This window comes from Rhinoraja longicauda, chromosome 30, assembly GCF_053455715.1.
Source record: "Rhinoraja longicauda isolate Sanriku21f chromosome 30, sRhiLon1.1, whole genome shotgun sequence".
Lineage (NCBI taxonomy): Eukaryota > Metazoa > Chordata > Chondrichthyes > Rajiformes > Arhynchobatidae > Rhinoraja > Rhinoraja longicauda.
In genome coordinates this window covers 5,729,524-5,743,384 of record NC_135982.1, presented here as the reverse complement: position 1 = coordinate 5,743,384, position 13,861 = coordinate 5,729,524, and the positions used below count along the sequence as shown (strand labels likewise).

At 43.0% G+C, this 13,861-nt stretch overlaps 1 protein-coding gene across 1 annotated transcript in view; it reads left to right on the top strand.

Annotated features, from left to right (window-relative positions):
- The window catches only part of pex14 (peroxisomal biogenesis factor 14), a 247,389-nt gene that overhangs the window by 220,602 nt on the left and 12,926 nt on the right, over positions 1-13,861 (top strand). The window contains exon 7 of the mRNA XM_078425303.1: positions 7,321-7,418. Coding sequence (XP_078281429.1) covers positions 7,321-7,418 — 98 coding nt within the window. The remainder of the gene's footprint in view (positions 1-7,320; positions 7,419-13,861) is intronic.

Sequence of the window (13,861 nt, the reverse complement as noted above, 5' to 3'; positions counted from 1 at the left end):
CAGAGCTTGCTGCCAACAGTGAGTCACTCTTGCTCCCCATTGACACACAGAAGTCAGGAAGTGCCGTTAATAGTCCTCCTATGTCGGCTTGCTGTAAACGTACTAGAGCATCGAACAGTACAGCGCAGGAATGGGCCCTGCAGCGCTCAATGCTTGTACCGAACTTAATGCTGAATTCAACTAATCTCCTCTTCCTGCACACGATCCCTCTATTCCCTGCCCTCCCATGTGCCTCTCCAAAAGCCTCATACGCCACTTGTAAGGCCATATGCTGTAGAAAGGTCTGTGTGAAGCCATCCTGTCAGGTTGGATGGAGCTGGACAAATCCCTGTCTGCCTCAGGCTTTGCAAGCTGTCAAAGCTGATATTCAAAAGCGTTCAAAATTCATAAACTTTTTAAAATTATTTTAAAACAATTAAAAATATTAACGCAAACAACTAATACAAAGGATGTGATGTATTACATTATTTCCTTGCGACCGTAGCTGTGCATTCAAGTGAATGTCTAACCTGGCGTGGGTTGAACGGACAGCTTTCCCCAGCACAGCTCTAAAATAAACTAAACTCAAGTGTCATGCCCAGAATTGGCTGCGGAACTCCAGCTAGGTTTCCAATCAGTATTTTATAAAAGTTTAGTATAACTTCATTTCTATTGCATTCTATGCCTGCGTTTATAATTCCAAGAATACCAAATGCTTTCCTGGCACGTTTTTCAGCTATCTTCACAGATTGTGTCAACATCAACAGCTATCTCTGTTTCTGTAATGCTTTAAAATTGGACCAATTGATATATCTACCTTCCCTCAATTCTTTCCCTAACAAAGTGGATAACTTATCTCAGCCACATTTCTACTGCTGTGCACTTGATCTTTTCATCAGTCTTTTGCCTTCTGTCACTCATGTATTTATATTGTTTATCGTATTTCTGTGCTTTATATCACAATTAAGAATCTTTGTTCCATGTTGGTTTTATTGTCACCTGTGCGGTGCTAACATAGTTAAATTCTTTATCTTAGAAACAGGTCAGTAGAGTATTGCTACACCCCTGACCCCGCGATTAGCAAGTGTACGGAAATAGCCCACATGCATGAGCCCACATGCAAGAGCCGCCATGTTTTGGCGTCGTTTACCAGGTTAATTCCCGGAATGGCGGGACTGTCGTATGTTGAAAGACTGGAGCGACTAGGCTTGTATGCACTGGAATTTAGAAGGATGAGAGGGGATCTTATCGAAACGTATAAGATTATTAAGGGGTTGGACACGTTAGAGGCAGGAAACATGTTCCCAATGTTGGGGGAGTCCAGAACCAGGGGCCACAGTTTAAGAATAAAATTTAGAACGGAGATGAGGAAAAACTTTTTCAGTCAGAGTTGTGAATCTGTGGAATTCTCTGCCTCAGAAGGCAGAGGCCAATTCTCTGAATGCATTCAAGAGAGAGCTAGATAGAGCTCTTAAGGATAGCGGAGTCAGGGGGTATGGGGAGAAGGCAGGAATGGGGTACTGATTGAGAATGATCAGCCATGATCGCATTGAATGGCGGTGTTGGCTCGAAGGGCCGAATGGCCTACTCCTGCACCTATTGTCTATTGTTTTCAAAGTCCACACTCCAGTTCTTATGAGCAGTGCCTGTTCCACACAAGTCCCCAGTCTCCCAACACTCATGAAATTTCATTAATCCTATTTTGTGATTGAATAGTTGGGTGGAGCATTGTGTATTATCTTAATCAGGACAACTCATAGCATTTCACTGGCAGAAGTCTTGTGTGTTCCTTCATTTAGATTTTGCATTCATTAATACATCTCCATAGGCAGCAAGAGAAATAAATAATCAAGTGCGCAGTTTGATTTAAATATATCACAACTGTCAAAATAATTTTCTTGCTATTTACGCCAAAGGATTTATGTACTGAATTCATGACAAAACATTTTTGAAGAATTGCTCCTTAGCTGAATGCAAGTGGCTCTGTTTGTTTTCATTTAACAGTTATTGAATGTTATCACTCAATTAGATACCAGTTAGTGACAAATAATGTGCATCTCATGTAGAGATCTCATCATCAAACTATTTGTCTGACGAGTTTCTTCCATGCAGACCTTTTAGTCGCTGTTAAAAAATCTATGTCCATTTGTACCAGCTTTAAAGCAGATTCATAAATGATGGACAGGTTTTAACCTACTGTATCATCAACGATTTAAACTCACTTCTTAGATTACAGGATGTTCAAAAGATCCTGTTTTCTTCCGTTTCTAAACATATTTTGTGCAGAGTCAGAGTTATACAGCATGATGTGCAGGAAGGAAAGGCAGATGCTGGTTTACACCGAAGATAGACATGAAATGCTGGAGTAACTCAACGGGACCGGCAGCATCTCTGGAGAGAAGGAATGGGTGACTTTTCGGGCCAAGACCCTTCATCAGACCATGAAATACGCACTGTTCATCAAATGCCCATTCGCACAAATCTTACAGTAATCTGATTTTATTCCCCCACCACCCTAAGCAACACCCTACACGACAGGAACAAGTTGCAACAGCTATTAACCTGCCAACCTGTGCATCTTTGGGATTTGGGTGGAAACGGGAACTTCCAGGGGAAATCCTCGTGGTCACAGAAAGGACTATGCAGAGACGGTAGCTGAGGTCAGGATTGTACCCGGGTTGCTGGAACTGTGAGGCAATGCCTCAACCCACTGTGCCAGCCCTGAATGGCTGATAGACTGCAATATTCAGTAGCGGATCTTCCAGTTTCAAATGATTCCCGATACTTAATAATGATGAGACGGATTACAGAAAGGCGATTGAGAACCTCATGTCCTGGTGTCGTGACAACAACCTTCAATGTCCGCAAGACAAAGGAGATGGTGATAGACTTCAGGAAGCGAAGCGGTACATGTACCCCAGTTTGCATTGACAACGCCAGAGTAGAAATGGTTGAAAACTTCAAATTCCTAGGAATAAATATTACCACCAACTTCTCCTGGACCACCCATATAGCAATAATGGTCAAGAAAGCACACCAACAACTCTAATTTCTTAGAAGGCTTAGAAAGTTCGGCATGTCCCCAACAACTCTCCGCAATTACTACGTAATGTGCCGTAGAAAACATTTTATCGGGATGCCTCGCAGCACAGTTTGGGAACAGCTCCATCCAAGACTGCAAGAAATTTCAGAGAATTGTGGATGCAGCAGAGACAATCACACAAACCAACCTCCCTTCCATTGGACTCGATTTGTACCTCATATTGCCTCGGCAAGGCCAGCAGCACAATCAAGGACACGTCGCACCCTGGCCACTCCCTCTTCTCCCCTCTCCAATCAGGCAAATGGTACAGAAGTGTCAGTGGGGTACCGCAAGGTTCGGTGCTGGGACCCCAGCTATTTACGATATACATTAATGACTGAGACGAAGGGATTAAAAGTGCCATTAGCAAATTTGGGGGGTAGTGTGAATTGTGAGGAAGATGCAATAAGGCTGCAGGGTGACTTGGACAGGTTGTGTGAGTGGGCGGATACATGGCAGATGCAGTTTAATGTAGATAAGTGTGAGGTTATTCACTTTGGAAGTAAGAATAGAAAGGCAGATTATTATCTGAATGGTGTCAAGTTAGGAGGAGGGGGAGTTCAACGAGATCTGGGTGTCCTAGTGCATCAGTCAATGAAAGGAAGCATGCAGGTACAGCAGGCAGTGAAGAAAGCCAATGGAATGTTGGCCTTCGTAACAAGAGGAGTTGAGTATAGGAGCAAAGAGGTCCTTCTACAGTTGTACCGGGCCCTGGTGAGACCGCACCTGGAGTACTGTGTGCAGTTTTGGTCTCCAAATTTGAGGAAGGATATTCTTGCTATGGAGGGCGTGCAGCGTAGGTTCACTAGGTTAATTCCCGGAATGTCGGGATTGTCGTATGTTGAACGGCTGGAGCGATTGGGCTTGTATACACTGGAATTTAGAAGGATGAGGGGGGATCTTATTGAAACATATAAGATAATTAGGGGATTGGACACATTAGAGGCAGATAACATGTTCCCAATGTTGGGGGAGTCCAGAACAAGGGGCCACAGTTTAAGAATAAGGGGTAGGCCATTTAGAACGGAGATGAGGAAGAACTTTTTCAGTCAGAGAGTGGTGAAGGTGTGGAATTCTCTGCCTCAGAAGGCAGTGGAGGCCAGTTCGTTGGATGCTTTCAAGAGAGAGCTGGATAGAGCTCTTAAGGATAGCGGAGTGAGGGGGTATGGGGAGAAGGCAGGAACGGGGTACTGATTGAGAGTGATCAGCCATGATCGCATTGAATGGCGGTGCTGGCTCGAAGGGCTGAATGGCCTACTCCTGCACCTATTGTCTATTGTCTATTGTCTAAAACACACACCTCCAAATTCAGGGACAGATTCTTCCCAGCTGTTATCAGGCAACTGAACCATCCTACCTCAAAAGGAGAGCGATCCTGAGCTACTATTTACCTCACTGGAGACCATCGGACTATCTTTGATCGGACTTTACTGGACTTTATCTTGCATTAAATGTTATTCCCGTTATTATGCATTTGCACACTGGATGGCTCAATTGTAATCATGTATTGTCTTTCCGCTGACTGGTTAGCATGCAACAAAAGTTTTTCACTGTACCTCGGTACACATGACAATAAACTAAACTCATCTCAACTCATTTCAACTCATCTCAACTCATCTTCGTTAATTCAGAACGTTTCCTGTGTTGATTCTCAGTTTCATTCATTATTAATTGACAATCAAATCCAAATGCTCAACACAAGTTGCAGTCAGTACAGGCATATGCTTTATAAAACGGTCAAAAATTGATGTGGCAATTAAAACCGGATATTTAAGAAGTCTAAGATAAAAACCTACGCCCAGACCACTTTGTTGTTAAGAGGTTTATACGAGCTTTGTTTAATACTCCTCTTACTAAATTGTATCTTGGTGATCATTTATTTTATTAAAGAAATGTTAAATAGTTATTAACTATTTAATAGTTAAATGTTAAATGTTAAATAACATAATTCAATATCATGACAAAATATGAGATTTTTGTTTTAAATGAGCTAATTTCAATTGAACCCTTGTTAAACGTTTCCTCTTATTGGAAAACACAGAAAGGATAATGGTTCAAATCTATATTATATCTATGGAGCAATGCTGTTTCTGTACGATTGCCAGTTCAGCTGTGTTTTATTTTTGTGGCATTACATTGAAATTCTATTGTTAAATGTCTCAGCTCTCGTCGATCATACGGTGAGCAATTTTACATTTCACCATCAAGGATTTAGAGGGATTCTTTTTTTTGCAGCCAATAAAACACTTTTTCAAGTGTAATCTTTGAAGTGATTTGGAAAATACAGGCAAAAATGTATAAACAGAAAGCTTTCATGATAACGAGATAGACACAAAGTGCTGGAGTAACTCAGCGGGCCAGGCAGCCTCCCTGGATAACCTAGAGCAATGACGTTTTGGGTCAGCACCTTTCTTCAGACATATTGTGGGGGGAGAGTTGGGAACAAAACTGGGAGGGAGAAGGGGCAGGACAAAGCATGACCGGTAATAGGTGAACGCAGATGAGGGGGTTATTAAATAGGAAGATTGTTGGACAAAGACCAGGGATGAGGAGACAAGTTGTGTAGGAAAATAACTGCAGATGCTGGTACAAATCGAAGGTATCACAAAATGCTGGAGTAACTCAGCAGGTCAGGCAGCATCTAGGAGAGAGGGAATCGGTGATGTTTCGGGTCGAGACCCTTCTTCAGACTCAGTCTGAAGGGTCTCGATCCGAAACGTCACCCATTCCCTCTCTCCTAGATGCTGCCTGACCTGCTGAGTTACTCCAGCATTTTGTGATACCAGGGTTGAGGAAACAGGTGTGAGCTAGGATAAAGAATTGAAAGGATAAAGAATTGTAAATTGCTAAGCTCAAGGATAGAAAAGTTGTGAAATGTGTATCCATTATAATGATACAAGTGGAGGGTGGGGTGGGGGGGGAGGTGAGAGAGTGTGAGGTCAGCTGAATTTTCATTGGGGGTGGGGGGTGGGGGGGGGGGCATGTTGTGTCTAACTTTGTTATGAACCAGCATCTGCAGTTTTGTGTTATTCCAAATAACGAGATAATCTTTTTGAGACGTTTAGTGCTATAAGTGGGACCTGGGCTTCTTTGCTGCACCAGAGCAAAATTTGAACCACATAGCTTCCGATTAGATGCAAGATTGCTGGGCCATGGCAACTAAAATAAGAACATTGTGATAATTGTACTGTGTGCTGGTTTAAGAGGAGTCCAGGGTTATGCTAGATAGAGCTCTTAAGGATAGTGGAGTCAGGGGGTATGGGGAGAAGGCAGGAACGGGGTACTGATTGAGAATGATCAGCCATGATCACATTGAATGGTGGTGCTGGCTCGAAGGGCCGAATGGCCTACTCTTGCACCTATTGTCTATTGCTCCTGATGAATCCACGTATAGTAAAATCTAATTTCACAAAGATTTAATGAAGAAAACGAATTTAATATCTTATTATGAACAACCAGTGTTTTTGGTTTTTGGTGGAGCTTCTTTAAATTAGTTTTGATGGTGATGCTGGGTGAGTATTTCTTGGTTAAGGTATTGGACAGCAGCAGTAAAATTCTCTGCTGACCATTGCAGTTGAACCCCATCCTTGTTTGTTGACTCTCACTGTAGAGGGCTGTATCTGAAGAGGGACATCTTGTATCACTATTTTTGTGCTGTAGTTTTGGTAGTCGGAGACATACAACCCAGAACCCGGCCCTTTGGCCCAACTCATCCCTGCCGACCGAGATGCCCCATCTAAACTAGTCCCATTGGCCCATATCCCTCTAAGCCTTTCCCATGTCTTTTAAATGCTCTTATAGGCACAGAGTGCCTCTGGAATCTATGCTGAGTTCATGTTCATAAGTGATAGGAGCAATTAGGCCATTTGGCCCATCAAGACTACTCCGCCATTCAATCATGGCTGATCTATCTTTCCCTCTTAACCCCATTCTCCTGCCTTCTCCCCATAACCCCTGATGCCCATACTAATCAAGCCCATTGTTGTTTATGGTGTGAAATTGCAGCAATGTCTGCTGAATTTTCATTTCAACTTGTATTTCTGCCTGAGTATGTTTGAAAACAAAAATAACTCTTGGCTTGGAGGGAAGGTGGAATCAGTGGTATGCCTGTGAACTGACGCTCAGCATCTGCTAAGTGATGCAGAAAAAAGATTTTGCATCACTGTTGGAAAATGGAAGCCCTCTTGCATAGCATAGTAATCAGTGATGACTATAATTACTGTGAAAATCAAGTAACTTAATTTTCTTTTCTTGAATAGTGGCACAACTACAAACAAATCTTGTGACGGTGCAGGAGCTTCTGGAGCGGCAGCAAGAGAGGTTGCAGGAGCTCTCCCAAGAACTGTCCAGCACCAAGGTAGTCACTGCCACCATTGCCTTGTCCCAGCCATATTACACTGTGCGTCAACCTGTTGTGCAGACTGAAGTTACAATGAAACCTATTGAAAGGGACGACAAAAAGGGAGAGTTTTCAGATACTTTCAATATCTTCATGAATGTTTCTTGCGGGACTAAGTATTGTTATGAGTGCGTAATTCACTGTTAAAATGGTTTCAAATCACAAGATTAACAGACAAAGTCCAGTACAAGCAATACATAATTTCACGAGTTTCCAGAAAATTATAGAAATGTCTTCGGAACCCAGCATCAGAATTAATGCTATTTATCTTGAAATAAATTCAAACTATGGAGACTGTATATGCCTTTCTTTAATTTCCTTGCACCAATATATTTTTCCTGTTGCCAACTTAGTTTGTTGACAAATGATCTACTGGTGTGCCTTCCGACATTGTTGCTGAGTTAAAGGCCTTATATATACACAAGTTGTCGTCCTTTTGCTGACTAGTCAAAAATAGTTAGCGACGGTGGAAATTCTGAAGCAGGAGCCGACCCTAAACATCACCTATCCATGTTTTCTAGGGATGCTGCCTGAGTTACTCCAGCAATTTGTTCCTTGTTTCTATATATTTTGTGAGTTGTTCTACATTAACCTTGCTGTTGGATTGCAAACAGGTTGACTCTGCTGGAATGAAGCTCAAGTTAAACATTGAAGAGCTATGGTCGGGGCATAATGCATTGTGCTCTTTCCTTTCTACATATTTCAAAGCAAACTGTAAAATGATTTACGACACAAAATGCTGGAGTAACTCAGCGGGTCAGGCTGCATCTCTGGAGAACATGGATAGGTGGCGTTTCAGGTCAGGACCGTTCTACAGACTCAAAAGTAACTTCGTTTCTCTCTGCTCTCCAAATGCATGACTAATTTGTAGATGGTAGTGTTTTCATGACACATTTTGCCGAAGGTTTCAATTTGTCAAAGAATTTCCACCATTGCTTTCTATTTTTGGTGTCAGCAAAAGGATAACAGCTTGTGTACATATAGCGCCTTTAACTCAGTAAAATGTTTGAAGGCACACCAATGGAGCATTTGTCATGAACTGAGATGCATTAATAGGTTTTTAGTGTAGAGATACAGTGTGAAAACAGGCCCATCGAGTCCATGCTGACCTTCAATAACCCATACACTGGTTCTGTCCTATGCACTGGGAACAATTTACGGAAGCTAATTGACCTACAAACCTGCACGTCTTTGGAGTGTGGGAGGAAACCGGGGCACCCTGGAGAAAGCCCACGCAGTCACGGGGAGAACGCACAAACCCCGTACAGACAGCACTCATAGTCAGGGTTGAACCCGGGTCTCTAGCGCTGTAAGGCCGCAACTCTGCCGCTGCGCCACCGTGCCGTTCCCTTTGTGCACCATATAACACAGGGATAGGTACAAAAAATAGGAAGAGAAGATTTGCAGAATACTACAAGGAACAGTCAAGAAACGTGGCATGTTGTAGCTTCATGCAGAGGCTGTATCGTGGATGGGTCTTCAATGGTGGGAAGTCCATTGCTACTAAATATAGGCTCTTGCTTGGACTGTGAAGAGCTCCAATTCAAGGTTCCAGGCTGCTCTGGCAAACATTGAAATTTGGTGATAAACTTTTTTTTTAAATAGAAAGGTCCTACAGGCACTTGAGTGGTGGGGTGATACCTGTTGTGTTGATAGGCAAATAGGGAACAAGCTAAATAAAGTGGGCATTTTGGTATTTCACATCGATCTGTATTTATGCTTGATTTAGGATAAGAAATAACAGTTAGAATGTTTTGCTGAGATACAAGGAACTGTAGATGATGGTTATTAAGAAGACACAAAGTACTGGAGTAACACAGCAGGTCAGACACCATCTCTGGAGAACATGGATAGGTGATATTTTAATTTGGGATCCTTCTTAAGTCTGATTGTGGTGGGGGTTGGGGGGGGGGGGGGAGGAGGGAGGAGAGAGAGAGGAGGGCCAGACCAAAGCTTGGCGAGTGATGGGTGGATACAGGTGAGGAGATTTTGATAGGCAGATAGTTGGACAAATGCCAGAGATGAAAAGGCAAAAGGTGTGAGGTAAGAATAGAAGATTGTGAAGCCAGAGGAAAGAATATAGGTGGAAGGGAAGAAATAGGTTCAAGTTCAGGTGGCCCTCTGGGAAAGAGGGAGGGGGTGGGGGGAATGCAAAGGTAAACTAAGTGGTTGCTTGTGGGTTGGTCAGCAAACATTGGAGAATTTTACATTCACACCATGAGGTTATAAGCTACCCAAGTGGAGTATGAGGTGCTTGTGTGTGGCCTCACTCTGGCAATGAAGGAGGCCGAGGACAGAAAGATCAGAATGGGAAGGAGAGTTAAAATGGTTAGCAACCCAGAGATCCAGCGGGCTCTGGCAAACCGAGCGTACATTTGGCGAAACGGTCGCCGAGTCTACACTTGGCCTCGTCGGTGGAAAGGAGGGCCACTCCAGGGGCACCGATAGTGTAGATGGGGTCCGAGGAGGTGCACATGAACCTCTGAGTCATCTGGAAGGACTGCTGGGGATCTTGGATGGATGTGAGGGAGGAGGTATAAAGACCGGTGTTACATCTTCTGTGGTAGCAGGGGAAAGTACCTGGGGAGGGTGGGAAGGGATGAGTGAATCAAGGAGTTGCAGTCTCTGCAGAAGGCAGAAAGGAGTGGGAATGGGAAGATGTGCCTGGTAGTGGGATCAGGTTTAAGGAGGTGAAAATGTCAGATGGGGATCTGTGGGATGCAGAGGCTGTTGGAGTGAAAGGTAAGGGCGAGGGGAACTCTGTCCTTATTCTGTCTGGGTTGAGGGGGAGCGAGAGCAGAACTAAGGGACACGGAGGAGGTGTGGGTGAGGGACCAATCTGTGACAGCAGGGAGAAAACCATGTTTACTAAAGAACGAGGGCATCGCAGGTATCCTAGAATGAAAAGGCTCATCTTCGGGGCAAGAGGCTAGGGCATACGGAGATGCAGACCAGATAACTGGGAGTTGGTGGGTAGTAGATGTCAGTGGATAGAATGTCCCCCTGTGATAGAGACAGAGATCAAGAAAGAGGAGAGAGGTGACTGAGATAGTCCAGGTGAAATTGAGGGCAGGGTTCGTGGTGGTTAATGACATCAACGGGTTTAGACTTTAGAGATACAGCTCAGAAACAGGTCCTTTGGCCTACCAGTGATCACCCTGGACACTAACACGATCCTACACACAATGGACAATTAATAATTTTACCAAAGCCCGTTAACCTATGCACCTGTTCGTCTTTGGAGTGTGGGAGGAAACCGGAGCACCCGGAGAAAACCCACGCAGGTCACAGGGAGAATGTACAAAGTTCGTACAGACACCACCCGTAGCCAGGATCGAACCCGGTTCTCTGGCGCTGTAAGGCAGCAACTCTACCTCTGCCCCGAGTCCTGGAGACAACCCCAGTGCTACCGCCGATGTAGCGGATGTAGCTGTGCTGGATTCGCTTATTGCCGGATTTGCAAATGTTCCACTGGCTTGGAAGCTTTGTTAACATCAGAAAAATAAGTGTGGCTGTTAAATGATGTTGGCTGACACACTGAGCGAATACCAAATCCACAACTAGAATAAGTTGCCAGAGAGACTCCACTGATTTGTCACACATTATTCATAACGGAATTTTGTTACTTATTTGCATTGTAAAGGGAATTGTAAAAACAATTTTATTCCAGTTTTTCAATGATCTTAACAGCGGATTACATTTTTAAACTTTTATCTTTAAAAAAAATAATGCTCCAACTTAATTAATTGACATGGAGTCTTCAATTAGTGGCCACCACAATACATAGCTGAACTAAAGCATACGGAAGTCAGAGACACGGAACTGCAGATGCTGGTTTACAAACAGGCTCAATGTTCTGGAGTAACTCAGCGGGTCAGGCAACATCTCTGGAGGACATGGATTGGTGAAGTTTCGGGTCGGGATCCTTCATATGGTTCACCTTTAGTTTAGCCTCAGACTGTATTAAATGTAGCACTCTACAGATTTGGCTGTTCCACTGTGCTCCTGATCAGACTCAGTCCATCCCCCTTCAAACATCATCCAAAGCACTTTGCTAAGCAGAACCAAATCTCTGCCTTGCCTGGTCATTGCTCATAGTGAAACCATCAGATCGAAAACTCTCAGCTTCATGTTCTGATCCCTTCATGCCCCACGGCCTCTGAGCTCCGCATTGCTCCCACGATTGTGTTCTCTTCACTCTCTTCATCTAGCTGAGACTCTATGGTCTGGAATTCCCTGCCTAAACCATCTGCTTCACGTCCCTCCCCCTTTAAATTCTTCTTTAAAATCCACCTCGTGAACAAACTTCAAGTCAAGTCCATTTGAGTTATTGCCACATGCAATGTAGGTTGTGGTACAGATGTAATGAAAATCCTGCTGGCAGCGGCGTCACTAACACTCCTCATGATGTTTCCTCAATGTCAGTCCTCGACAGATTATAATTCTATGAAGCAGCTTGTGATGTTATGATTTTTTTGAAAGATATTCTAAAGAAACAAGTTTATACTGAACAGTATTTGATATTAAAGCCAACAGCATTGCTTGTGTCTAAATAGATTAGCTTAGCAATAGTTTGAGGTTAGATAAGACCTCTCATTAAAAAAATAGGAGGAATGTAACTGGAGGACGTTCTCCAAAGGTTCTGCTTCGCCCAATGAATTTCTTGCACAGAGAAAATGGGACGCAGTATTCTGTGGGACACAGCCATGTTAGAAAACTGTTTAAAGAGATGTTGGTTAACATGTGCCTCTATAATTTGATTTGTATGTTACTCAAACAACTTCAGAGCCTTGTGAGTCCAACATATTACAGAATTGGAAGTATTCCCCTCTATTCTTTTCAAAACCATCAGAAAACATCAAGTATTTTCTCTCACAAAATGCTGGAGTAACTCAGCAGGTCAGGCAGCATCTCAGGAGAGAAGGAATGGGTGACGTCTCGGGTCGAGACCCTTCTTCAGACTTTTTCTCTGATGTGTTGTCGTAGTTTGAACCCACAGATTTCTGCATTTCTCCACAGCTCATGTGAGAAACAATAAGTGATACCAAAGAATTGAAAATTTAAATAAATATATTATACGTTTTTTTCCCTCTTTTCATTCTTCCACTTATTTGCATGTGTTATAGGTTAACGCCCTTCAAAGATTGTACTGTCACCATTGATATTCTTCCTCTTGTGGGCTGAAATTATTCTGTCCATCTTGCAGAGATATGTTCCACTAATGAAGGATTTGTATTATTAAGTTGCAAACTTGAATAACTCGTACGTTTTCCGGCAACTAATCTTCATTGCCAGTATAGATGGCACAAGACAGGTATTTCAACATTGCTTTAAATGAGCTTGTGCGGTTCAGTAAACCAGCTTTAAGTTTTCAAAGGAAGGAAAAGAGCTGGTGAGATCTAATTATTTTCCAGTGCGAACTATTTCACCGGCAGTCAAATAACCAGTGCTGTGGGTTTTAGGCAAATATAAAACTATACTCAGTCACGGTCACATGATGAGCAGTCAAAGTCTATACATTCCAGAGATCGTACCAACCGTTCACCGATGCCATAACATAACACTGATATACGAATAATTAGACTTTTCAAACAGAACAGCTGCACTGGGCAGAATTTAATTCATAAGTTGAACATTTCCCTTTCCTGAAGATGCTGTAGGAAGTTGCCAAGTATTATATTCCATCCTGAGAGAACACTCACCATATGTAAAGCAAAAGTTGTAACAAAGCCATCAGAGCAACAGGTGGCTGGTATTATGGCCCTCAGAATTAAATTCAAATTTCCTTTGCAAAATGTGGCCTTGCAGTTCAAAGCCGATGTGGAAAGCTGAGAAATTGGTTCCAGGTGCCCAATGAGTGTTCTGCAACACATGTTTCTTATTTAGAAAAAACACTTACTGAGGCTTAGAGCCTTATGACTAATTCAGCTGTTAACATTACTTAAGCAATCACAATTGGCTGAGTGAGGCGAACACATTCTTTGCACACGCAAACTCTTGAAATAATGTGAAGGAGCAAATATATATATATAACTTTATAGGTATCACAAAATACTGGAGTAACTCAGCGGGTCAGGCAGCATCTCAGGAGAGAAAGAATGGGTGACGTTTCGGGTCGAGACCCATTCCTTCTCTCCTGAGATGCTGCCTGACCCGATGAGTTACTCCAGCATTTTGCTAGCATCTTCGATTTGTACTAGCATCTGCAGTTATTTTCCTATATAACTTTATATATCATGGGTTTCCCTGAGCTTCTGGCTACCTGTCACCATCTCACACCTACTCTGACCTCCCTGTTTGTTTTTTGCCTCTCGCCTTATTCTAATAAAACCCAACATAAGTTCCAAGGAAAAGTTGAAGAACAGTTCTTTATCCATCTACACACTCTGCAGTCAAATTTC